The sequence below is a fragment of the Plecotus auritus genome, assembly GCF_963455305.1.
Source record: "Plecotus auritus genome assembly, chromosome: 3".
In the NCBI taxonomy this organism is placed as follows: domain Eukaryota; kingdom Metazoa; phylum Chordata; class Mammalia; order Chiroptera; family Vespertilionidae; genus Plecotus; species Plecotus auritus.
The window spans coordinates 30,070,579-30,095,592 of NC_137772.1; the positions used below are offsets into that span (position 1 = coordinate 30,070,579).

Below are 25,014 nucleotides of genomic sequence, written 5' to 3' on the forward strand. Positions count from 1 at the left end.
ACACTGGCTCCAAGATGAGATTTTAGTAATGAGTAATTTTTTGTCATGTATTCTGTTTTTCCCATATGTATAAGTATGGCTTCGTATTACTGACATTTGGTTAAAATTGTTATTACTATTTTTAATAGTGTGCAGTAAGCCAGAATCTAGGTATAATTTTCAACTTGAAACTTTTTCTCCAAGTGGAAATCAAAAATACCTATGTAGGAAATAGAAAAGTGCTGAAATGCCTATTTGTAGACGAGTTTAAGGAGCAATTTCTTGTGTAAATATTTGATCTATTCCGGTGAATGCTTTGAATAATTTTGTGTCATTTCCAAAATGATCTGGGTTTCTTGGGTTTTAACTGAAATGTTCAAATAAATTGTTAAATAATATTTCTAGTTCAGACATGATTTTGTTTAGGGGACATGACCATAGTGATCTTGATAGTGGAGAAGGGCTTAGAATAGAGCCATGGTTGTTTAATAATTGCTCACCTTACCAACTATAGATAAGAGGTTTTCTTACAGACCCTGGGAAACTGGAGGATGAAACAAGGTCATAAAAAGATAAGATGCCTCGATGGGTCCATTACTCATAAAAGAAATACACTTTGAGAACAGACCAAGGACAGAACACACTTTGATTCAGTTGCTGTGCCCGGACCCTACCCCCCTCTAGGAGTTTGCCTCAGGAACAGGCTGAGCTTTTATAACATCATAGAAGATTAGCCACCTTGTTATCAGACTTTGAACTCCTGAAGGCCCAACCACAGACCCTGCCCTCTGCTTTCTCTGTTACATTTGCAGCTCAAAGCTGCACGTAGCTATCTTCTCCCTCAAGCGTATATAATCAGCCAACTGGCAAGGGGGGGTCAGAGCAGAAGTCCCAGGGTGACTGACTGCTCTCCCCTACTACCAGTGTTATTGGAATAAACACTCATGTATGATTCAACCCTGTCTCTGCTTAATTTGTCTCAAGTAGTGACAGGCAGCCTCAGACCCATTGTGTCCAGTTTCAATCTGAGAAAAGCAGCAAATTTCATGAGTCTGGGGATAGTCAGGATCAGTTTAGAATCTTGACTTTCAGCCATGGTTTCTAGTCAGGGGTGCTGGAACTTTAGTAAAAAGTGAAATGAATGTGGTAAGAGGAGAGGATGTTAAAGGACAGATTTGAGTAGAAGGAAAGTCTATTATAGTGAAAAGGGAAATTTTAGTTTGTAAAGTTTCAGAAACTTTGGCTCTGGGAGTCCTAGAGGAGGAAGGGAGGGCAGCAGTGGGCAGGCTACGTGCTGACTAAATGGGACACAGTGAGACCTCGCAGCCCTTCAGACCCCTTATGAGTACAGAGGTTCTAGTCAGGCAGAGAGCTGGAGAGCAAAGCAGACAGGCCTGGGGAAACAGAGGCCATGTTCACCCCGTCTCAGTGGGGAGAGATGCTCTGGCTGTAACGTGGGGAAGAGCAAGGCCCATTGAGAAATGTCTGAAAATGCTCCTTTGGAGACATTTTCTTTTTATCTACCAGCGCTGAAACAATTGACTTAGGGTTATGACTATATAGGCCTCAAACTTCCTGTCTCTCTTTAAGAGTCCTCATCTTATGGTCACTGGACACTCATGCACCTAGTACCCAACAGGATAATGAGATGTACATTTCAGATCGTTTATGACAACCACAGTCATTATAGCTGACATATCCGGGTGTTTTCAGTGCCAGGCATTTTTTAAAGCACTTTACCTTATTTATCTCATTGCATGCTCAGTAACAATCCTTTGATGGAAGTATTCTTCTTCCCACTGTACAGGCAAATTGGAGCCCAGAGTGGTTAATAACTTGTTCACGATCACCTAATTAGGAAGTGGCAGAGCGGGGACTTCCTCACACAGTATGCCTCCCAGCCCATGTTTGGAACCACTCTAAGTGACTAACTCTAGAGCTGGCAGATATCAGAGTTTCCTAAAATCACCAGGCTCCTTGGTTGGCTGCAATCATTGAACAAGAATAGGTCCAAATCTTTGTTGTTCTCAGCTAAGTTCTTGTGATGGTTGAGAACAGTGTGATTTGGCAAGTCCAAGGTCCTTGATTATGATCTGGGCCCAGTCTATGGACCTCTGGGTCCATAACCTTTCCTTTGACCTGCTGTTTTAAAGCAATACATACACTCTTTACTTAACAATGAGATCTTGGATGGGTTTTTGAGTAAGATGACTGTGCTTCTTTGCCTGGGGCAGTCCTGGTTTATACCTGTTATCCTGGCATAATAATTTGTGGTTTCCCCTTTCATTCTCAGAAGTGTCCTGCTTTGAGCAATAAATTGATCATTTTACTTAGATACAGTCTTTATTGAAATACTATCCAGTTCTTCCCTTAATTCTCATTTTTCCCATGTCATAACAACAGTTTTTTATTTTTGTAAATCCAATTTATATTGATAAAAATATAATTTTAATTATATATATTTACTTATCATATTAGTTAAGGTAAATGAAGCCAGCTACTGAAACAAACAAACAAACAAACACTGAAAATTTCAGGAAGAGTTTATTTTTCACCCATATTACATCCCATGTTGTACCCCACAGTTGTTCAGGGACCCAAGGTCTTTTCATCTGTGGCCTCACTTTCCCTATGTCCTCAGTGTCTTTTCCATCAGCCAGTGGGGGAAGATAACAATGAGCTCACTGGTGGGAAGCATTCGTGGTTTAGGCTGAAAGTTGTGCATATCATTTGTTATCACATTCCATTGGTTGGATCTCAGTCACATGGTTCTACCAAACTGCTGTGGAGGGTTGAAAATGTGATCTAGCCATGTGCCCACAAGGCAGAGAAAGGATATAGGTAAATACTAACAGTCTCTGAACATTGATATAAGTAATCCAAGTGCACTTTACTTGTAAAAAAAAAAAAAAAGTAAAAATCAAAGCGTTACATAGAAAGCTAACGCCTCCTCTGAACAACTGACTACTTTGAGTTTGGTATGTAAGCACACAGAAATATATTGTAGTTTTATGTTCCTGTTTTGGACCAGTAGGCTTATTTTCTTCAAAGTACGGTCTTCACTGACTAAAAAGTACTGTTTCTAATTCTTTATTTGAATATTCTCGTCAGTTCATCTTCATCAAGCTGTCATCCCCACTTATCCACTGAGCATGCTCTTTTAAGGTCACCAGTGATGTCCTCATTACTAAATTAGAAGTTTATATTTGTGATAATTCTTCATTGCTCAGCAGCATTAACTATCTTGGATATTTTCCTTTTTCTTTTAAAAAAAATTAAGCCAATTGGGGTGACATTGGTCAATAAAATTATATAGGTTTCAGGCATACGATTCTATAATACATCATCTATCTATCACATTGTGTGTTCACCCGCCCAAGTCAAGTCTCTTTTCATCATCATAGACCCCCCCTTTTCCCTCTTCTACCTCACCCACCTCCTTCCCCTCTAGAAATCACCATGCTGTTGTCTTTGTCTATAAGTTTTGTTGTTGTTGTTTTTGCTTAACCCCTTCACCGTTTTCACCCAGCACTAACCCCCTCCCTTTCATATGGTTTTGATTTGCATTTTCCTAATAACTAGTGAATTTGAGCATTTTTTTATATATCTATTGGCCATTTTTATGTCTTCTTGGGAGAAGTGTTTATTCAGGTCCTCTGCTCATTTTCTAAAATTTAACTTTATTGTTGAAAGTATTTTTAATTAGATTTTTTGGTTCTTGAGTTGTATATGGTCTTTATATGGTTTGGATATAAGCCCCTTATCAGAGGTATTGTTGGAAAATATCTTCTTCCATTAGGTTGGTTGCCTTTTTGTTTTGTTGATGGTTTCTTTCACTGTGCAGAAGCCTTTTAGTTTGGTGTAGTCCCATTCATTTATTTTTACTTCCCTTGCCTTTGGGGACTGATCCATTTTATTACTCATTACTCTAAATGGTAAAAAAAGATGCACTATGTTTGGGTACAAACCTTTTCTCCAAGGAAATATTAAATATCTTTTTCAGCTCTTCCTCTACTTCTTCCACATTCAGTGTCTTAAACTCCACCAGATCCATGTTGTCCTTGTAACTGAATCTTCGATACATGAGAGTAAAACCCACTAAGCAGTAAACTCCATCTGGGGTATGTATGACACAGTAAGAGTCTTTTACACACACAGATGCCGGAGATGTCTGAAAGTATGAATTCGGAAACTCAAAATCTTCAATTGTTTGAGGTTCAAGCGTAAAGGAGTAGATCTTTTTGTACTTTTCCTTTTCCAGGAGCTCAGAATTAAGGAATTCTTGGTTTGGAACATACTGCTCTCTTCTGATTTGGTCCAGGTACCAGGTTCCTCCCTCTTCTGTCAAGCGGAAGATGCAAGGCACCTGAGGCTGATCCTTCCCAGAAATTAACTCGAGAGGCTGCCTCATCTGGTAAGAGCTTCCATACCCAGCATCAACTATGTATTTCCTGCCACCCACGGTCACCATCAGCAGGAGGTGCATGATAGCCCTGGTGTATTTTTCAGTTGCAACGTTGAAAACATAGCTTCCCAGCATTGTGGTCTCAAAACCCATTGTGGTCAGAGCCCAGTGCAGAAGTTGGTTGATCTGGAGACACCACCCACCCCGGTTCTTCCTCACAAGTTGATCAAAAACGGCCTCCAAGCCCAATTCCATGGGTTCCCCACAATGGATGTTAAGGTTATCAAAGGGAATGGTCTGGATCTGGTGCTGAAAAATGTCAGTTAATGTTTCCAGGTCCAATTTGTTCCTAGAGTTCTTATAACCAATTCTTTCAAAATATGCTTCGATGTCCATGATCCCCTAAGGCAAGGAAAAGAAAACAAGAACACATACTGTTATATTGACAGTTGGATTTCCTTAAGTAGGTTAATTATAGTAATGTATTTTAAGTATATAGAGACAAATACTAAAGTTAAAATGGTTATAAACATCTGTAATTATAATTCTTTTAAATATTTAATGTTTATTTTTAAATAAAAAATTTTTCCATTATTGTGTTATTTAACATATGTAAGTTTAAGGTGTATAATGTGATGATTAAATACATTTATATTTCAAAGTGATTACCATAATAAGATTAGCTAACACCATTTTGTAACCTTTTTTTTTTCTGGTGTTGGTGATTACATTTAAAATCTACTCTCTTACCAACTTCCTTTTTATTTCTTTTTTTATATAATACTAGAGGCCCGGTGCATAAAAATTCATGCCCTGGGGGTAGGAGGGTTCCTCAGCCCTGCCTGCCCCCCCTCTCACAGTCCGGGAGCCCTGCGGGGATGTCCTACTGAGAGCTTGGGCCCATAGGGAACAGGCCTAAGCCACAGTCTGGCCTCCCTCTGCAGGAGGCGACCGGCAGATCAGGGGAAGGCAACGCCTTCATCACATCGCTGCTGTCACCACTGTCGGCCGCCATGGCTGCCTGAACCTCAGGCCAGCCCTGGGCAGTGGCAGCCTCCATTGATGGCGGCTTGCCTGAGCTGAGCCTCGGGCCAGCCCTGGGCAGCGGCAGACGCCATCGATCATGGCTTGCCTGAGCCTCAGGCAGCCACTGCAGCTTTGTCCAGAAGGATGACCAGATGGTTGTCCAGTCCGCTCTGATTAGCATATTACCCTTTTATTAGTATAGATAGTATTGTTAATTATAGTTAAGATGCTGTTTATTAGATTCTCTAGACCTTATTTATCTTCTAGCTTGCAGTTTGCACCCTTTGACAAACATCTCCCCACTTCTTCTAACTCCCGCCCCTCTAGTTCATGGCAACCACCATTCTAGTCTCTGTTTCCATGAATTGGGCTTTTTTTAGGTTCCACATATGAATGAAAACATAAAGTATTTGACATTATTTGTCTAAATTATTTAAGTTAGCATCATAATGCCCTTAAGATCCACCCATGTTGTAGCAAAAGCTATGGTTTCCTTCTTTCATATGGCTGAATGGACGCTTAGGATGTTTTCATTTCTTGACTATTTTCAATAATGCTGCAATGAGCATGGGGGTAGAGGTATCTCTTCAGGATTGTGTTTTCATTTCTTTTGGCAATATACCTAGAGTCGGATTGCTGGATCACATGATAGTTCTTTTTTAATTTTTTGAGAAACCTCCATACTGTTTTCTATAGTTGCTATACATTCTCACCAGCAGTATACAAGGATTTTTTTTTCTTCATATGACCTCACCAATACTGGTTGTTTCTGCTCTTTTATATAATAGACATTCTAACACTTTCAAGTGACATCTTATTGTGGTTTTGATTGGCGTTTTCCTGAGGTTTGTGATTTTGAGCATCTTTTCATGAACCTGGTGGCCACTTGTAATACTTTTCTAGAAAAAAATGCCCATTCAAGTTATCCATCTATTTTTTAATTGGATTATTCAGGGTTGTTGTTTATCCTATTGAATTGTATGAGTTTCTTTTTTATTTATTTTTTTCTTTATTGATTAAGATATTACATATGTGTCCTTATCCCCCCATTGCCCACCCACCCCATTCCACTCATGCCCTCACCCCCCTAGTGTCTGTGTCCATTGGTTAGGCTTATATGCATGCATACAAGTCCTTTGGTTGATTTCTCCCCCTCCCCTCCCCCACCTTCCCTCTGACGTTTGACAGTCTGATCGATGCTTCTCTGTCTCTAGATCTGTTTTTGTACATCAGTTTATGTTATTCATTATATTCCACAAATGAGTGAGATCATGTGATATTTATCTTTCTCTGACTGGCTTATTTCGCTTAGCATAATGCTCTCCAGTTCCATCCATGCTGTTACAAATGGTAAGAATTCCTTCTTTTTTACTGCAGCGTAGTATTCCATTGTGTACATGTACCACAGTTTTTTAATCCACTCATCTGCTGATGGGCACTTAGGCTGTTTCCAAATCTTAGCTATGGTAAATTGTGCTGCTATGAACATAGGGGTGCATATATCCTTTCTGATTGGTGTTTCTAGTTTCTTGGGATATATTATTATAAGTGGAATCACTGGGTCAAATGGGAATTCCATTTTTAGTCTTTTGAGGAAACTCCATACTGTTCTCCACAGTGGCTGCATCAGTATGCATATGTATGAGTTTCTTGTATGTGTTTGATATTAACCCCTTATCAGATAGATGGTTTGCAAATATTTTCTCCCATTCTACAGGTTGCATTTTTAATTTTCTGATTATTTCCTTTGCTGACTGAAGCTTTTTGGTTTGAAATAATCCCACTTGTTGATTTTTGCTCTTGTTGCTTGAGCTTTTTGTTGTCATCTCTAAACAGTCAATGCCAAAACCGATGTCAAGAAGCTTTCCCCCTATGTATTTTCTAGTAGTTTTACAGTTTGGGAGTACCTTTAAATCTTTAAACCTTTTGAGTTAATTTTGTGAGTGGTGTAAGATAAAGGTCAATTTCATTCTTCTGCACATAGTTGTCCAGTTTTCTATGTATTAAAGAGACTATCCTTTCTCTATATAACCTTATTGACTCCCTTGCCAAATATTATTTGACCATATGTGAGTGGGTTTATTTCTGGGATCTTGATTCTGTTACTTTGTGTAATGTGTAATTTTTATATCAGTAACATACTGTTTTTTGTTGTTTCACTTTTTAGTTATCTAAACTTATGACCTTCCCCCCAGTTTTATCTATAATAATAAAAGCATAATATGCTCATTAGACTGGACATCCTTCCGGACGATCTTCCAGATGAAGCTGGGGCTGCGAGGGAAGCCCGGGTCCCAGGTGCCAGAGGGAAGCCAGTGCCGGCAGCTGGGGAAGGAAGGCCTACTCTTGCATGAATTTTGTGCACCGGGCCTCTAGTTGAGATGTAATTGACATACAGCAGTGTCTTTTAAGCCTTTATACTAGAGTTAAGTGATTAACACACTACCATATTACATTATTAAAATATTCTCAGTTACTACATACTTTACCAGCATATTTTATATTTTCATATGTTTTCTTTTACTACATAACATCCTTTTCTTTCAGCTTTAAGAACTCCTTTCAGCATTTCTTGCAAAGGGGGTTAAGTGGTGATGAATTCCCCCAGCTCTTGCTTATTTGGGAAAGTGTCTCTTCATTTTGGAAAGACTACTTTGCTGGTAAGTATTCTTGTTTGGCAGTTTTGTTTATTTTTCCTTTCTGTACTTTGAGTATATCATCTCACTCTCTTCTTGCCCTGTGAGATTTCGGCTGAGAAAACTACCAATAAGCCTTCTGATGGTGGGGGTGTGGGGGTCACTTAGTGTGAGATTGTTTTTCTGTTACTGATTTTAAAATTCACTCTTGTCTCTGATTTTAGACCATTTATTATTGTGTCTTGGAGATTATTTAGGTTGAAATTTTGAGGTGACATCAACTTCATGAATTAGATATCTAAATCTCTTGTCAGGTTTGCGAAATTTTTCACCCATTATTCCTTTAAGTTTTTTCTCCTCCCTCCCTCCTCCCCCCCTCCAGGGACTCCAATAAAGTACAGATTGTTTCTTTAGTCATATCACATAATTAACGTAGGCTTTTTTTCATTCTTATGCATCCTTTTTTCTTTGTGCTCTTCTGACTGTATGATTTCAATGGTCTGTATTATAGTTCACTGATTCTTTTCTTGGTCAGGTCTGCTGTGAAGCTCTATTGAAATCTTCGGTACAGTCATTTTACTGTTTAATTCTAGACTTTGTGCTTTGTTTTTTAATGACTTTTATTTTTTGTTGATTTTCTCATTTTGTTCACACATTATTTTTCTAACTATTTTTTCTAATTTAATTTCATTTTCTGTGTTCACTGAATTTAAGAGGATTATTCTGAATTCTTTGTCAACCAGTTTATAGATTTCCATTCTTTTAGGGTTAGTTTTGGAATTTTATTAGTTTCCTTTGGAGGAGTTATATTTCCTTGATTATTCATGGTGCCTATGGACTTGCATTGATGTCTGTCCATATAAAGATTTAGGTTCCTCTTCCAGTCTGTACAGGCTGACCTCTACAGTCAAAGCATTTCACCAGTCAGCCTGTCCAGAAATTCTGGGTGGGGAGTCTGTGTAGTTTCTTTGTAAGCACTTCCTTTGGAAATCTTGTGCAGCTGGTGCTAGGTTAGATCCAAAACCTGAGATGGCAGTACTCAGCCTAGTGCTGGGCTCTGCTGGGTACCTGGGTTCAGAGGTGCCCCCTGGAGTCTGGGTTCATGGACATTAATAGGAAGCCACCCAAAGCCATAGGGCTAGTTCTGCTGGGCCATGCCTTGGTTAGCTCAAGCCCACTGGGAGCTGCCCTTGGTGAAGGGGAGCCAGCTGGTGCTGGGATGAGCCTGAAACATGGGCTTACAGAAACAGTTGGAAGCTTGTTGTCATGGGAATCAGCTGGTGCCCAGGTGGGCTAAAAGCCCGGTGCCACTGGAAAGGCCTGGGGCCATGTAAACCAGTAGGTACTGGTGTGGATCAGAGAGCCATCTAGGATCCTGGAGCTGAGGAGTCTGACTGGAACCATCTGGGCTATCTGTGGCCTCTAAGCCACATATGGCAGCCTGAGCTTGCTAAAACAGGTGGGCCAAGAACCTCATTCACAGTAGAGCCTGTAGCCAATGAAGCCAATTTGAGCAATAGAGCTGTCTAGAGCTATTGGAGTTGACAGGAACTAGAGTGAAACTTGGGCCTAGATTTGTGAGAGACTCATGGGAGGCTGATGCCTTTGGAACTGCCTTGGGGCCACAGGACACACCTACGGCAGCTCTAGCTGGTTGGCACCAAAGTGAGATAGGGACTTGGGTTTGCAGGAACCTGCTGGAAGTGTGGTGCTGTGGGAGCCAATTGGGTCCATAGGTGCTGCCTATAGCTGTTGTAGCCAGGAGGTACCAGGGTTAAGGAAGAACTTGGATTAAAAGGGACGCGTTGGGTACCTGGTACCAAGGAAGTTTCTGTGGACCATGGGAGCTACCTGGGGCTCCTACAGCTGGCTGTCACTAGGATGAGCCTGGAGCCTTGGTTCATAGGATCCCATTGGGATCTTGTATCATAAGGTTACTAACGTGGGCAGGTGCTGGGATGAGGCAAGGTCCTGGGTTCATGGGAGCCTGCTGGGGACCTGGTGTTGTAGAATTTGCTGAGTGTTTCTGTTGCCCCTCCTAATGTCATTACTTTTGGATTCTCCTATTTGTCTTTTTTGATCAGCTATTCGTCCCATTCTGCTAGTGTTTCAACTTTCTCTACTCTTGATGACTAACATTTTTTCCCCAAAATCTATGTAGTTCATTTCATTTCTTCTCATCCTAACTTGCATCTGTATCCTTCATCAACATCTACACAAGTTCTAAAACTCTACCATTCAAACACAGAGATAACTACTATAACTTAACAAGCCCATCCCAAACCCTCTCTGCCTCTACGTGCAGAAGCAGTGCTGAGTAAGTAAAGAGGGTGGGTGATGTGGCACAAGAAGAATATTGTTTAGACATGCCTGACCATTTTGTTCTTGGGTTGACCAACATTCTTTCTATTTGAAAATTACTTTGTAACTTTTCTTTAAAAGCTATATTTTGCTTTCTGTGTATTTTTTAAAGGTATGATGTTAACTTAGAATTAATAATTTCAAGTCCATTCCAAAGAAGCCAGTTCTGTTAGGGTCCTGGATGCAAGCAACATGTTATAACCAAATTATACCTGAGCATTCCATGACTAAATTTAAGGGGTTGTGTACTACTAAAGTTATGATATATGGTGAAATATGGAAGCATTTAGAAAATAGTTCCTAGGATATAACTGACTGAAAACATTATGAAGTTGACATATTGACTTGTTGCTTAGCTATGTTACATCCCTTCATTTTGACTTGTTCATAAATATAAGAGAAGACTAAAAGGCACAGAGTAAACATACTTAGGGAGCCCACTGAGATGCCTCAGAAAAGCACTTAATATCTTTCTAAGGAAGTTAGATGTAGAATAATTTTTTGTTTTAATTCAGAACACTTAGAATGTTTCTTCTTCCTGGTCCAAACTCTAGAAATAATAGAAAAAAATGAAGAAAACTACTTGGGTATTGGCAGAAAAGCAAACTCTTTAGAAGGGAGAGACTATCAGGCTGGCATCAGAATATTCCACAGTCATATGTTACCAAGTTAAGAGAAAGTCTGATCCCCAAATATTATTCTCAGCTACTATTTCATTTAATCACAAAGGTATCATGAATATGAAGATAATCTCAAAGATGAAAGAACTTGAGGAATGAATGTATGATGAACTACCCCAATAAAGTGTTACCTCCTAATTGGCCAATGAAGTGGAAATCAAAATGAAAAAAGAAAGAAGAGAGAGGCCACAGCAAAGGACTAATGGGCAATATTGGCTCCTCTTATTACACAACTAAGAGTAGAAAAGTTATGAGAATTATGGGTATTGAATGAACCAGTTTTATGGAAATAGAAATAAATTAACATGTTTACTTGAACAAAAATATATAGTAAAAGTTTACTCTTTTTTATTAATGTTGATTTATAATGTGTTTTCTGCACATTAGAGGAATATTTTAGAAAGTATGTCCTATGCTACAGAAACATTTTTAAGTCCTTATGATACACTAAAAAAATTCCGAATTCTTTGAAGAGAAAAAATTTTCCTAATTTCAACACTAAGAAAGAATTATAATCAATAATTATTGCTAGTCTTTTTCTATGCCATTTAATAAAGTTGAAAAATGTTTATAATGTTTTATCCTTTATTTTTCTCTCAATGCTAGAAAATATGTTTTTTCTAACATGTAATTACAATTATTTGTGCTGATTAACTTACCCCTAAAGATGTTACAAAACTTTTAGAAATAAAAATACAAGTGTAAACAAACAATCGATTAATAGTAATTACTATTTTTTAAATACTATTTTCTAGGGTAAAATCTAAGAATTTGATACCTATACTTATATTTAATTCTAAGAAGAGGAAGTTATAAGTTTATGGATTTAAATTATTTCCCCAAGATTACTCATTTATCTAATATTTAAACTCAGATCTTCCAAGTTGCCATGCCAGAAATGATGTTGTATATTAATCTTAGTTAAAGGTTATGATTTAGTAAATGGAAATGTATGTGATATGATTAAAGTAGAAAGAGTCTAAGCAGATGACTTGAATCAATAAGACAGATGTTATAGTGAACCAATATTTGAGCTCAATCTTGAGTATATCTCAGGAAAGAAGAAAGACCCAGGAGTAACTCACCAAAAGCAAAAATTAAATGTAAAAATCAAAGATACCAAATTTCTAGGAAAATTTGATCAAGCATGCTTAACACTGGAACATAATCTGGTTAAATGGCTGAACTGCAAAGGCAGAAAGCATCCAGTATAATAATTGGGGAAGAGTGGAGCCTGAAGGGAGATGGAGAGGGTATTCTCTAAAGTAAATGAAACACATTAGACCTATTGGCCTCCACCACTCAGTGTACCTAGAGGGGGCACTTGGGATTGATGAGGATTCAGGACTGAGGTTAATATGAGGAGAATTCTGTTTGTACCACCCAGGTCCCTTCAGATGTCTTTTACCATTTCACTGTGCCTCTGGAATGGCTTCTGTGTCCTCATGCTTAAGGACCTGCACCCTAGCCTCTCTTTGGAGGACCTCTTAAGAGCGCCTGGAGTTGCTTTTCCTTCCTATGCAGACAGCTAGCAAGCCAGAAAGTTCCTATCCTGCCAGGGCAGCTTTGAGTGAATGAGTTTCTGGTTCAAGGTATTGTAACCTTGCATTGTGTCTGGCAAAGTCTAAGACATAATTCATAGCCACAACTGAAACTCAAGCTGAAGCTGGGGATTTTTCTGAATCTCATACCCGCTAGGATTCTTCCTCTATCCAGTCTCACTTTTCCAATACTTAATTGGTTACTCCCAGGAGCACTTCCGTAATAAATTACTTGCACATAAATCCTTGTCTGAGTGTCTGAATCTTGGGAACCTGACTTGAGACATGTGAGTAGTGCATTTTGGAAAGTGGTGTGGAAGGTCAGATACACAGAATGAGGCCAATTTCAGAGCTCGCATGTCAGACAAAAGAGTGACCTCTTTTTGTGGATCACAGCAATGCCTGTCGTTTTGTTGAATGGTCAGTATTGAAGTTGGACCTACTGTTTGATTTATCCCTCTGTGATATGCTACTTCCATTGCAAATCACCCTCTTGGATATATCCCTGCAGAGCAGATTCATATGCAGAACTGACTTGTTCCCCATCTCTAGAATTCTTTCACATACAACAGCAATTTTCAACTTGGTTATAGATCTTTCCTCTTCACTTTAAATGAAATTGTAATCAAGAGCCTAATATAGAAGAATAAAAGCTGATTGATCCAGAGATAGTCTGCTCACGAAAGTTGACTCTGAACTCTTTAAGCACATAGGCAAACAAAGAAGTCTCTGGGTGGGATAGAGTAAATAGCTGAGAGTTAACAACTTCCTTTTGAATCAGTAGTTTCGTGAGCATAAAGCATAAAACTAAAGCGAGGGCCCTTCCAAAGGGAAGGAGCAGTTTATCCAAAAAAAAAAAAAAAAAAAAGAACCCACCCAGGTGTTGTGGTGGACATTGCGTTAGAGCAGGGGAGCAACTCGTGGAGCTGAAAGCCCTTAAGCCCCTGGCTGCTGGGGCTGTCTGCTCTCCCATGGAATTCTGCACAGCTCTGCCAATGAGCGTGTCCTCAGTCTGCCTGACAGTGAAGGAGTTGATTCTTGTAGTTTATGGCTCCTGGAGATCCTCCCCGAGTCTCCTGCCAGTAGTTTGGCAATGCATCTCAGCCTCCCTGGCTATTTGGGATTAAAGAAGTTCTGATCACATAATACAGAGGGAGCAGGAATAGTTATGAACCTGCTGCCAGCAGAACTAACTGGGCCCTTTGGGACACTCCAGTTAGGGACAGAAGAGATGGACATCACTGTTTCTGTTATCCAACATGGAAATTCAGTTCCATGAAACACATACACTCTTTTATACTCTTCTTTGATCCTCACAAGCCTTTTAGGTAAGCTCTCTAACGAGCTCCATTTTACTGGCAGAGAAACTGACTTTTAGAAGATGCCCAGGTCCTCACATCGAGGATGTGGTATGGCTATGACCCTAATCCAGACAGTTTGACCCAAAGGTTTGTTATTTCCACCATTACACTATAAAGCATGTCAGAATTTTTTGAAATACCTTTGGATGTGAAATTCAGGTATGGTGCAGTATCTAGTCTCCTGGACTCACATTTGAGATAGGATGAATCCCCAATTTCAAAGCATAAAAAAGTTACTTACCAAGTCTGCTAGAGCCCACACAAGGACCAGGGTGACTGCAATCCTCCCACTTGCAGAGCCAGCACCAGAAGTGAGCTTTCCAAACTGCTCCTTCCCTGGAGTCTACTTATAGTAGAGTCACCCAGGGATCTCTGGGAAATGTAGGTGTGGGGCCTTAGGTTGACCTTGTGTGCCTCCCTTTCAAATCAATTCATGGGAGATTAGAGAGCTTTATTACATGATGAGCCCCTGCCACAGGCTGTGAGAAATATGTCCTGTGTTTGACACAGTTCCTGCTTTTAAGGAACCTGAAGCCAGATGTCCTACGTGTAATGTGGGATTTTGAGGGGGTCCAGGAAAAGCAGATCCATTAAGCTAGAGGAGGCAGAAAATAGATGTTTTAAATCACTCTCCTTGGGTTATGATACTGTTTTGTCATCAATTTCCATGCGGCCCCTCAGTTTCTATTCTTTTTTTTCCCCCCGTTCCATCCTCAGTCCCACTCATCACTCCCCACCCCACAAGGCCCTGTATAAGGTGATTGAAATGAGTCTGCATTTATGGTATGAGTGTAATGTGTCTACAGTAGTGTGGTGGTGTTTCTACTTGTGTTTTCAATTCACATTAATGATATTGCTCTATAACTCTTGCTGCTACTTATGCATTTCCCCCTATACTATGTTTTAAAATCTGTCTATGTGACACAATGTTGCTTCATGCCCTCTTTTGGGCACAAATGGTTCTAGTTCATAGCTCTGATGTCCTATTGCATGGACTTGGGAGGCCTTTCTCTTGTTCTGTGCTTGGGCAGGCTAGATGGAGATGCAACTTAGTGCACCACCCAGCCCAGGCTGATGAGAGTTGAAGGATAAATACCCCCAAGTTCTACCTGCTTAGGTGGGATTACTCTGAGGCATGAACAACACTGCCACCCCTCCCACAGTCGTCATGTTTAAGTCAGAGTCTCCCAAAGAGCTGGAACTGCTGCAGAAGCTCTTTATCAGAAGTTTGAGCTTTGAAACAACCTGTGAGAGTCTACGGAGCCTTTCTGAGCAATAGGGATGCTCACAGACCGTGTGGTGATGAGAGATCCAAACACCGAGTGCTCCAGAGGCTTTGGGTTGGTCATGTGTGCCATTGTGGAGGAGGTGGATGCGGCCATGAATGCAAGGCCGTATGAGGGGGGTGGAAGAGTTGTGGAACCAAAGAGGAGATTCTCAAAGGCCTGGTGCCCACTTAACTGTGAAAAAGATTTTTGTTGGTGGCATCAAAGAAGACACTGAAGAACATCACCTAAGAGATTATTTTGAATAGTATGGGAAAATTGAAGTGATTGAAATCATGACTGATGGGGGCAGTGGCAAAAAGAAAGACTTTGCTTTTGTAACCCTTGATGACCGTAATTTGGAATACAAGGTTGTCATTCAGAAATACCATCCTGTGAATGGCCACCACTGTGAAGTCAGAAGAGCCCTGTCTAAGCAAGAGATGAGATGGCTAGAGCTTCATCCAGCCAAAGAGGTCAAAGTGGTTCTGGAAACTTTGGAGGAAGTTGTGGAGGTGGTTTTGGTGGGAATGACAACTTTGGTCGTGGGGGAAACTTCAGTGGTCAAGGTAGCTTTGGTGGCAGCCATGATGGTGGTGGATTTGGTGGCAGTGGGGATGGCTATCATGGATTTGATAATGATGGTGGTTATGGAAGAGGTATCCCTGGTTACTCTGGAGGAAGCAGAACCTGTGGAAGTGGTGGACAGAGTTATGGAATCCAGGGCAGTGGCTATGGCGAGAGTGGCAGCTGTGACAGCTATCACCATGGAGGAGGCAGAGGCGGCTTTGGCAGTGGTGGTGGACGCAATTTTGGAGGTGGCAGAAGCTACAAGGATTTCGGCAATTACAACAGTCAATCTTCAAATTTTGGACCCATGAAAGGAGGAAACTTTGATTGATTTATTTTCTCATCACCATTTATCCCCTCTATGCCCTCTTCCACCTCCACCCATCCTCCTTCACCCCTGCAATCACCACACTGTTGTCTATGTCCATGAGTTCTCTTTCTTTTTTTTTTTTCTTCTTTGCTCAGTCCCTCTCTACCACCTCCCCCTCAACCCCGAGCTGTCTGCCTGCTCTCTATGAGTCTGTCTTTATTTTGCTTGGTAGTTCAGTTTGTTCATTAAATTGAAAGGAGGAAACTTTGGTGGCCGAAGCTCTGGCCTTTATGGTGGTGGAAGCCTATACTTTGCCAAACCATGAAACCAAGGTGGCTATGGCGGTTCCAGCAGCAGCAGTAGCTATAGCAGTGGCAGAAGGTTTTAATTACGGCCAGGAAACAAATTTTAGCAGGGGAGGAAAGCCAGAGACGTTACAGGGAAGCTACAGGTTACAACAGATTGTGAACTCAGCCAAGTACAGTGGTGGCAGGGCCTAGCTGCTATCAAGAAGACATGTTTTAGGCCAGGGGTCCTCAAACTACGGCCCACGGGCCACATGCGGCCCACCGAGGACATTTATCCGGCCCGCCAGGTGCCGCTGCCTGTCCTGCTTAGTAGCCGACTCATCCCGGGCCCACAGTGCGCATAGGAATTTGTTCATAGTTTTTTTTTTTAAAAACTATAGTCCGGCCCTCCAACGGTCTGAGGGACAGTGAACTGGCCCCCTGTTTAAAAAGTTTGAGGACCCCTGTTAGGCAATACTCATGTGAATGGGCAAAAAACTCGAGGACTACATTTGTGACTAATTGTATAACAGGTTATTTTAGTTTCTGTTTTGTGGAAAATGTAAAAAATCCAACAAAGGGTTTTAATGTAGTTTTTTGTTTTGCACCCATGCTGTTGATTGCTAAATAATAGTCTGATCATGATGGTTAATAAATGTCTTTTCTAGATTGTACTGTGTAAAGTGAGTCTGCTCTGAAGCCATCATGGTAAATTACCCAACCGGGTGAAGTTTGAATTCCTTTAGGGTGTTGCCAGGTTCCATTTGAAATTTATTTGCAACCTGCTTAGGCACAGAAGTCATTGTCTTCAGAAACCTTGGTGTAGTTGAATTGACAGTTACCTGAAGTTCACCATTAAAAGGGTTCACCCAAGCAGAGTCATGGAGTTTATGTGGTTATTCATTATTGTTGGCATATCCTATGCAATATATCTAAATAGAATTATGATTCTAGATAACATTATAGATGGTATGAAGCTCGTGTACCATCCATTATCATGTGTAATCAAAAAAATGATTTAATATCCTCAAAAAAACTATAATTAATATGCTAAGGGCTCTAAGGGGAAAGTAGACAATATGTAAGAATAAATGTGTATTGTAAGCATTGTAAACAGAGATGAAAACTTTAAGAAAAAACAATCAAAAGGAAATGCTGAAATAAAAAATACTATCATAGAAAAAAAATACTATCATAGAAATAAAGAATGCCTTTGACAGCTCACCAATAGACTGAACATGGCTAAAAAACAATTCAGTATGCTTGAAGATATGGCAACAGCAAACTTCCCAAACTATAATGCAAAGAGAAACAAGCAAACAATGCTCAAAATAGAGAATATTCATGAACTTTGGGACAATTATAAAAGCTATATCACATATGTAATTGGATATCAGAGGAGAAAAAGAAGCAGAAGAAATATTTAAGTGAATAATGGCTGAATATTTGTTTTCCAAAATTAATGACAGGCACTAAACTACTGATCCAGGAAATTCAGAGAACACCACATCACCACATATAATAAATAGCCCAAAATGGACACCTAGGAATATCATATTAAAACTGTAGGAAAGCAGAATCAAAGAGAAAATCTAGAAAGAATCTAGAAGGGAAAAAAGATATTTTTCGTATAGAACAACAAGAAGTATTATATTAAATGTCTTTTCAGAAACCATGCAAGCAAAAAGTGAAATATTTAAAGTGTTGAAAGAGTCCTCTGGTGTGGCTCAGTAGTTGAGCATCAACCCATGAACCAAAAGGTCACTGGTTGGATTCCTAGTCAGGGTACATGCCTGGATTGCAGGCTCAATCCCCAGCGGGGGGTGTCGATGTTTCTCTCTCATCAATGTTTCTACTTCTCTCCCTTCCTTTCTCCCTCAAATCAATAAAACATATTTTTTTAAAAGGAGAAAAGTTCAATTTTCTCTCTAAAAAAAAACTTTGACTTTTTTTTTTAATAAATCTTTATTCAGATTACTACAATTGTTTCTCCTTTTTCCCCCCATAGCTCCTCTCCACCCGGTTCCCACCCCACCCTTTGCCCTTACCTCCCCCCACATTGTCCTCATTCATAGGTGTACAATTTTTGTCCAGTCTCTTCTTGCACCCCCCATACCCCTTTCCCCCTGAGAATTATCAGTCCACTCCCTTTCTATGCCCCTGATTCTATTATATTCACCAGTTTATTCTGTTCCTCAGATTTTTAATTCACTTGATTTTTAGATTCACTTGTTGATAGATATGTATTTGTTGTTCATAATTTTTATCTTTATCTTTTTCTTCTTCTTCCTCTTCTTAAAGAATACCTTTCAGCATTTCATATAATACTGGTTTGGTGGTGATGAATTCCTTTAGCTTTTTCTTATCTGTGAAGCTCTGTATCTGACCTTCAATTCTGAATGATAGCTTTGCTGGGTAGAGTAATCGTGGTTGTAGGTTCTTGCTATTCATCACTTTGAATATTTCTTGCCACTCCCATCTGGCCTGCATAGTTTCTGTTGAGAAATCAGCTGACAATCGTATGGGTGCTCCCTTGTAGGTAATTAACTGTTTTTCTCTTGCTGCTTTTAATATTCTCTCTTTGTCTTTTGCTCTTGGCATTTTAATTATGATGTGTCTTGGTGTGGTCCTCTTTGGATTCCTTTTGTTTGGGGTTCTCTGCGCTTCCTGGACTTATAAGTCTATTTCTTTCACCAGATGGGGGAAGTTTTCGGTCATTATTTCTTCAAATAGGTTTTAAGTATCTTGCTCTCTCTCTTCTTCTGGCATCCCCATAATTCTGATGTTGGTACGCTTGAAGTTGTCCCAGAGGCTTCTTACACTATCTTCAACTTTTTGGATTCTTTTTTTTTTTTTTTTTTTTTTTTGCTTTTCTGGTTGAGTGTTTTTTGCTTCTTTGTATTTCAAATCTTTGACTTGATTCTTGCGTTCCTCTAGTCTGCTGTTGGGTCTCTGTATAATATTTTTTATTTCAGTGGGTATGTTTAATTTCTAGTTGGTCCTTTTTCATATCTTCAAGGGTCTCGTTATATTTATTGGCCTTTTCTAGGATATTCTTGAAGAGCCTTATAACTGTGGTTTTGAATTCTATATCCAGTCGTTTGTTTTCCTCCATTTCTTTTGTTTGTGATCTGTTTTATCGTCTCCCCATTTTTCACTGCTTTGCTGAGTTGGTAGAGTAGCTTTGTGTGCTAGATTTCCTATATGGCCCAGTGGGTCGGCCTCCCCAGTTAACCTGAGGTGGACACTCTTGGTGCACCCCTTTGTGGACTGTGTGTACAGCCTTGTTGTAGTTAAGTCTTGATTGTTGTTAGTATCACTGGAAGGAATTGACCTCTAGGCCAGTTGGCTGTGAGGATTAGCTGTGTCTACACTGGGAGATTTTCGGTGCTGGAGACAGCCTTAATAGGATTAGCCTTGCCAGATTGCAAAAGCCTCTGTGCTCAGCTTGGAAGGGGTGGAGTCTCAGGGCGGGGCAGACAGTCTTGGCTTCCCGTCAGCCCTGCCCTTGCGTGAGTCTCCAGACCTCCGCCCTCCACAGTTCCCGAGTTTCCGCCCTACAGTCCAGACTTCCCCAGTAAGAGCGTGGGTCCCCAGGGGCTCGCCCAGAACTGTGGTTCAGTGCAGTCAGAACTGGGGTTCAGTGCAGTCAGGAGCCCCCGACTCCCCTCTGCCAGGGATAGCCTGTGGTAACCTCCGCAGTCAGTCCCTGTGCACACTTGTGCCTCCAGACCCCTGCCACCGCGGCTCCCCTGAGTCTCCGAGTCTCCGGGTGCCTTTCTCTCTACCTGACAGTCCAAACTCCCCCTGTATGAGCCTGGGTCCACAGGGTTTTGCCCGGAACTGAGGTTCAGTGCCGTCGGAACTGGGGTTCAGTGCAGTCGGGGGCTTCTTTCCCCCTCCCACCAGAGAAAGCCAGTCAGGCACTCCGCCGCCCCTCCTCTCTGCACGTGTGTGTCTCCATACCTCAGATTTTTGCCACTCCTTCTCCATGATCTTTCCTCTTTCCTTCTAGTTGTAGAATTTCCACTCAGCCAGCTTTCCTGTGGTTCTGGATGGTGTCAGTTCTATTAGTTGTAGTTTTGAAATTGTTGTGCGGGGCAGCAGTTTAGGTGCTTGCCTATGCCGCCATCTTGGTTTCTCTTGACTTTTCTTATTCTTAATTTATCTAATAGATAACAATTTGTTCAAAATAATAATAGGAACAATGTATTATGTGATTATGGCTAATTGGTAAGTGAAATGAATGACAAATATGATGAAGGATGTGAAGGAGGATTTGGAATACTATACAGTATTATAAAATATCTGCATTATATATGAAGCATTACCAGATTAGTTGTGAATGTATGCTGCAAACTCTTGGGCAAGTAATGCAAACATTTTTTAAATAAGTACAATTGATATGCTAAGAGAAGAGAGACATGGAATCCTAAGATATTCTATTAAAACTAAGAAGGCAGAAAAAACAGGGGAAAAAATGCAACAAACAGAAAACAGTTAAAAATATGGTAGATATTAATCCAACTATTAAGTAACCACTTAAATGTGAATAGTATAAATACACTAACTAAAAGACATACTATCTAGCCCTAGGTGGTTTGGCTCAGTGAATAGAGTGTCGACCTGTGTACCGAAGGGTCCCAAGTTTGATTCTGGTCAAAGGCACATGACCAGGTCACAGGCTCGATCCCTGGTAGGGGGCATGCAGGAGGCAGCCGATCAATGATTCTCTCTCATCACTGATGTTTCTCTCCCTCTCCCTTCCTCTCTGAAAGCAATAAAAATATATTTAAAAATTAAAAAGACAGACAGTCTTAATTAATGAACAAAATAGACCCAGAGACATAGAAGCATGGAATAGACTGTTGAACCTCAAAGGGAAGATAGGGGTGGGTGGGAAGAGATCAACCAAAGAACTTGTATGCATATATGCATAACCCCTGGACACAGACAATAGAGTGGTGAAGGCCTGGGGCAGGGGTGAGGGCAGGGGCAGACTAGAAGGGGGTCAATGGGTGGGAAAAGGGAATATATGTAATACTTTCAACAATAAAGATTTTTTAATTAATTGTTTAAAATTAAAAATAAAAGACATACAATCTTCCAAGACTTAATCAGGAAGAAACAGAAAATCTAGACTTACTAGAAATGAAGTTGAATCAGTAATCAAAAAACTGCCAACAAACAGAAGTCCTGGGCCAGGTGGTTTCACAAGTGAATTCTACCAAACATTCAAAGAAGGATTAATACCTCTCCTCAAACTATTCCAAAAAAAAAAAAAACTGAAGAGGAGGGAAAGCTCCCAAACTCATTTTACAAGGCCTGCATTACTCCAATACGAAAGCCAGACAAAGATACTACAAAAAAAAAAAAAAGAAAGAAAATATTAAGCCAATATCCCTGATGAACATAGATGTAAAAATCCTCAGTAAAATATGAGCAAACCAAATCCAACAGTACATTAAAAAGGATCATACACCATGACCAAATGGGATTTATTCCCAGGATGCAAGGTTGGTCCAATATCCACAAATCAATTAACATGATATACCCCATAAAAATGAAGGATAAAAATTATGTCATCAGATCAATAGATGCAGAAAAATCATTTGACAAAATCTAGCATCCATTTATGATAAAAATTATCAGCAAAGGGGGGAGAAAGGCAATATATCTCAACATAATAAAAGCCATATATGACAAACAATAGCTAACATCATGCTCAACAGTAAAAAGCTAAAAACTTTTTCTTTAAGGTCAGTAACAAAACAAAAATTCCACTCTCACTTTTTCCAGACAAGAAATGAAATACATCCAAATTGGAATGGAAGAAGTAAAACTGTCATGTGCAGATGACATGATACTATATACTAATTCTAGAAGAAGAAATATGAACAATAAATAGTCAATAAATACATATCTATCAATAATTGAATCTAAAAATCAAAATAAACAAACAGGGAATCTAATGAACAAAATAAACTAATGAATAAAATAGAACAGGGTCAGGGAAACATGGAATAAACTGAGAAGTGGGGCGGAGGGTGGGAAGAGATTAAAGAACTTATATGCATATGTGCATTACCCATGGACACAGATAATAAATAGGGTTGTGGAGGACTGGGGCAGGGTGGGATCTGGGTAGAGGGGGGCAATAAGGGGGGAGAAGGGGGGGCGATATCTGTAATACTCTCAACAATAAAGAGATAAACGAAAATTAAGAAACAGTCTCATTTGCAATTGTATCAAAAAGAATAAAATACCTAGGAATAAATTTAAATAAGGCTAAAGACCTGTACTCAAAAAACTATAACATTGCTGAAAGAAATCAATGAAGATATAAAATAAATGGAAAGATGTACCATGCTCATGGATTGGAAGAATTCACGTTGTTAAAATGTCCATATTACCCAAAGCAATTTGCAGGTTCAAAGCAATCCTTATCAAAATATCAATGGCATTTTTCACAGAAATATAAACTTACATGATCTTTATGTTTAAAAGTCTCCTTTATCTTATCATTGTCAACATATTCATTTATATATTTTAGATTTTTCTTTATGATTTCATTTTTACAGGTAATGTTTCGATCTATCTGGGAATTTATTTTGGCTCTTGTTAGAGATCCATCTCACCCTATTCCCCACATGGCTAGCCAATTGCCCAAAACAATTTATTGCATCATCTGTCTTTTCCCCATTCAATTGAAATGTGGTTTCTATTCTGTTGTATATTTTTACACGTATTTGGAGATATTTCTCTTGTATTTCATTGATCTGTTTCTCTTCCTGCCCCAGCACCATATTATTTTAGCCACTTAGCTTTATAACAAGTTTTAACATCTGGCAGGCTACTTTTTAATTCTGTTTTGGACGAGTTGACTTTCTGAACCCTGTGGGACTTCTAAGATGAAATCAGAAGGTTCAGTAAGCAGTACCCAAAGAGAGGCCAACAAGCTCATCCTATTGAGCAGGACAATAGGAGAGGTATTTCCTATATTTCTGGTATTAGTAATAATCTTAGTCTCAATGTGGACATTGTCAGCACTTTGGTTAAAATTATTTTCCTTGCTTAGACTGATAACCTGTGAATCACTTGGGAATGAACAAAACTGCTCTAATAAATTGCTCTAAATCAGTCCAAGTTGAAGAGAGCTCACGAGATTGTTTTCAAAACCCATTTTTCAAAAGTAATTTTTAGCTTACCAACAGTTTTGTCTCTTCTTGTAGTCTTTAATCAACAACTGAATCATTCATGTATATAAATATTAATTATAAAACATGTTGGCATAATAACCCACTACAAAAACCATAGCATGTGGGAACAACTGATTTAAGGCATGCTAAGAATAATAAGGATTGCAAGAAACCCACGGGACAGGTACAGCATATATCATTTTAAAGGAAAAGACTTATTTTATATACTTATTTAAACCCAGTAAAAATAGATGTTTCTGCATTCTAGTTTGTATTCATTGGTTTCATAAAATGAAGGTCTCTTTTTTTATTTATCTTTATTGTTGAAAGTATTACAGATGTCCCCTTTGTGTTTTTTTCCCATTGACCCCCTCCACCCTGCACCTGCCCCTCCCAGCCTTCACCACTCTATTGTCTGTGTCCATGGGTTATGCATATATGCATAAAGTTCCTCCGTTAATCACTTCCCACCCACCACCCACCCCGCCTTCTCTCTGAAATGTCGTCTTTTTAATTGATCAATATTTGAGATTCATCTGGATATTTGATAGGTGGGGCTCTCAGTCATAAAGAGAATAGGTTTGTGGATTCTGAAAGTTATCCCTAAATATTACATAAGCCATATTGTAGTGCCCTTTGAATTTTTTGCTTCATTTTATGGCATTTTCCTGTGTCCTGAAAAATACAAAGCCAAGGCACCAAGCACACTGTCTGTCATACAGTGGGGTCACCTGGTGGGCGTGGCTCAGTAGTTGAGCATCGACCTGTGAAACAGGAGGTCACGATTCAATTCCCACTTAGGGCATATGCCCGGGTGGCAGGCTCTGGCTCAATCCCCAGTGTGGGGTGTGCGAGAGGCAGTGCAGAAGGCAGCTGATCAATGATCTCTCTCATCATTGATGTTTCTATCTCTCTATCCTTCTTCCTGTCTCTCTGAAATCAATAAAAGTATATTTAAAAAGAAAAGAAATTCACTTTCATTATTTGGAAAATAATATTGGGATAAAAGGAGATACTTGGGGACATTGTAAAATAACTTTCTAAATGAGTAGTCAACTCATTATCTTTCAGTCAGTAGGGCATAGAACACACATGTCAGAATGTACATGCCTACACACACACATACACACATGCATGCACAGCTTCCAGAGACAATGGCATTATTTCACACTAGAGGCCCAGTGCATGAAATTTCGTGCACTGTGGGGGGGTCCCTCAGCGTGGCTTGTGCCCTCTCGCAGTCCGGGACCCCTCACTCCTTACTGTCCGCCTGCAGCGGAGGTGGGAGAGGCTCCCGCCACTGCCACTGCATTCACCAGCCTCGTCAGCCATGAGCCATGAGCCGTGAGCCTGGCTTCTGGCTGAGCGGTGCTCCCCCTGTGGGAGCACACTGA

The 25,014-nt window shown here is 39.9% G+C and overlaps 1 protein-coding gene and 1 pseudogene across 2 annotated transcripts in view; one reads left to right on the top strand and one right to left on the bottom strand.

The window, feature by feature from the left end:
- Nucleotides 1–3,872: 3,872 nt before the first annotated feature.
- Nucleotides 3,873–25,014, bottom strand: part of LOC308243737 (arylamine N-acetyltransferase 1-like) — a 120,101-nt gene continuing 98,959 nt past the window's right edge. Inside the window, exon 2 of the mRNA XM_080659492.1 lies at nt 3,873–4,786. Within this exon, the coding sequence (XP_080515618.1) occupies nt 3,908–4,780 (873 nt within the window). The 5' untranslated portion in view covers nt 4,781–4,786 and the 3' untranslated portion in view covers nt 3,873–3,907. The remainder of the gene's footprint in view (nt 4,787–25,014) is intronic.
- Nucleotides 15,158–16,522, top strand: LOC308243599 (heterogeneous nuclear ribonucleoprotein A1-like; annotated as a pseudogene). Its single transcript has 2 exons — nt 15,158–16,138; nt 16,392–16,522. The product of its transcript is annotated as a heterogeneous nuclear ribonucleoprotein A1-like (transcript).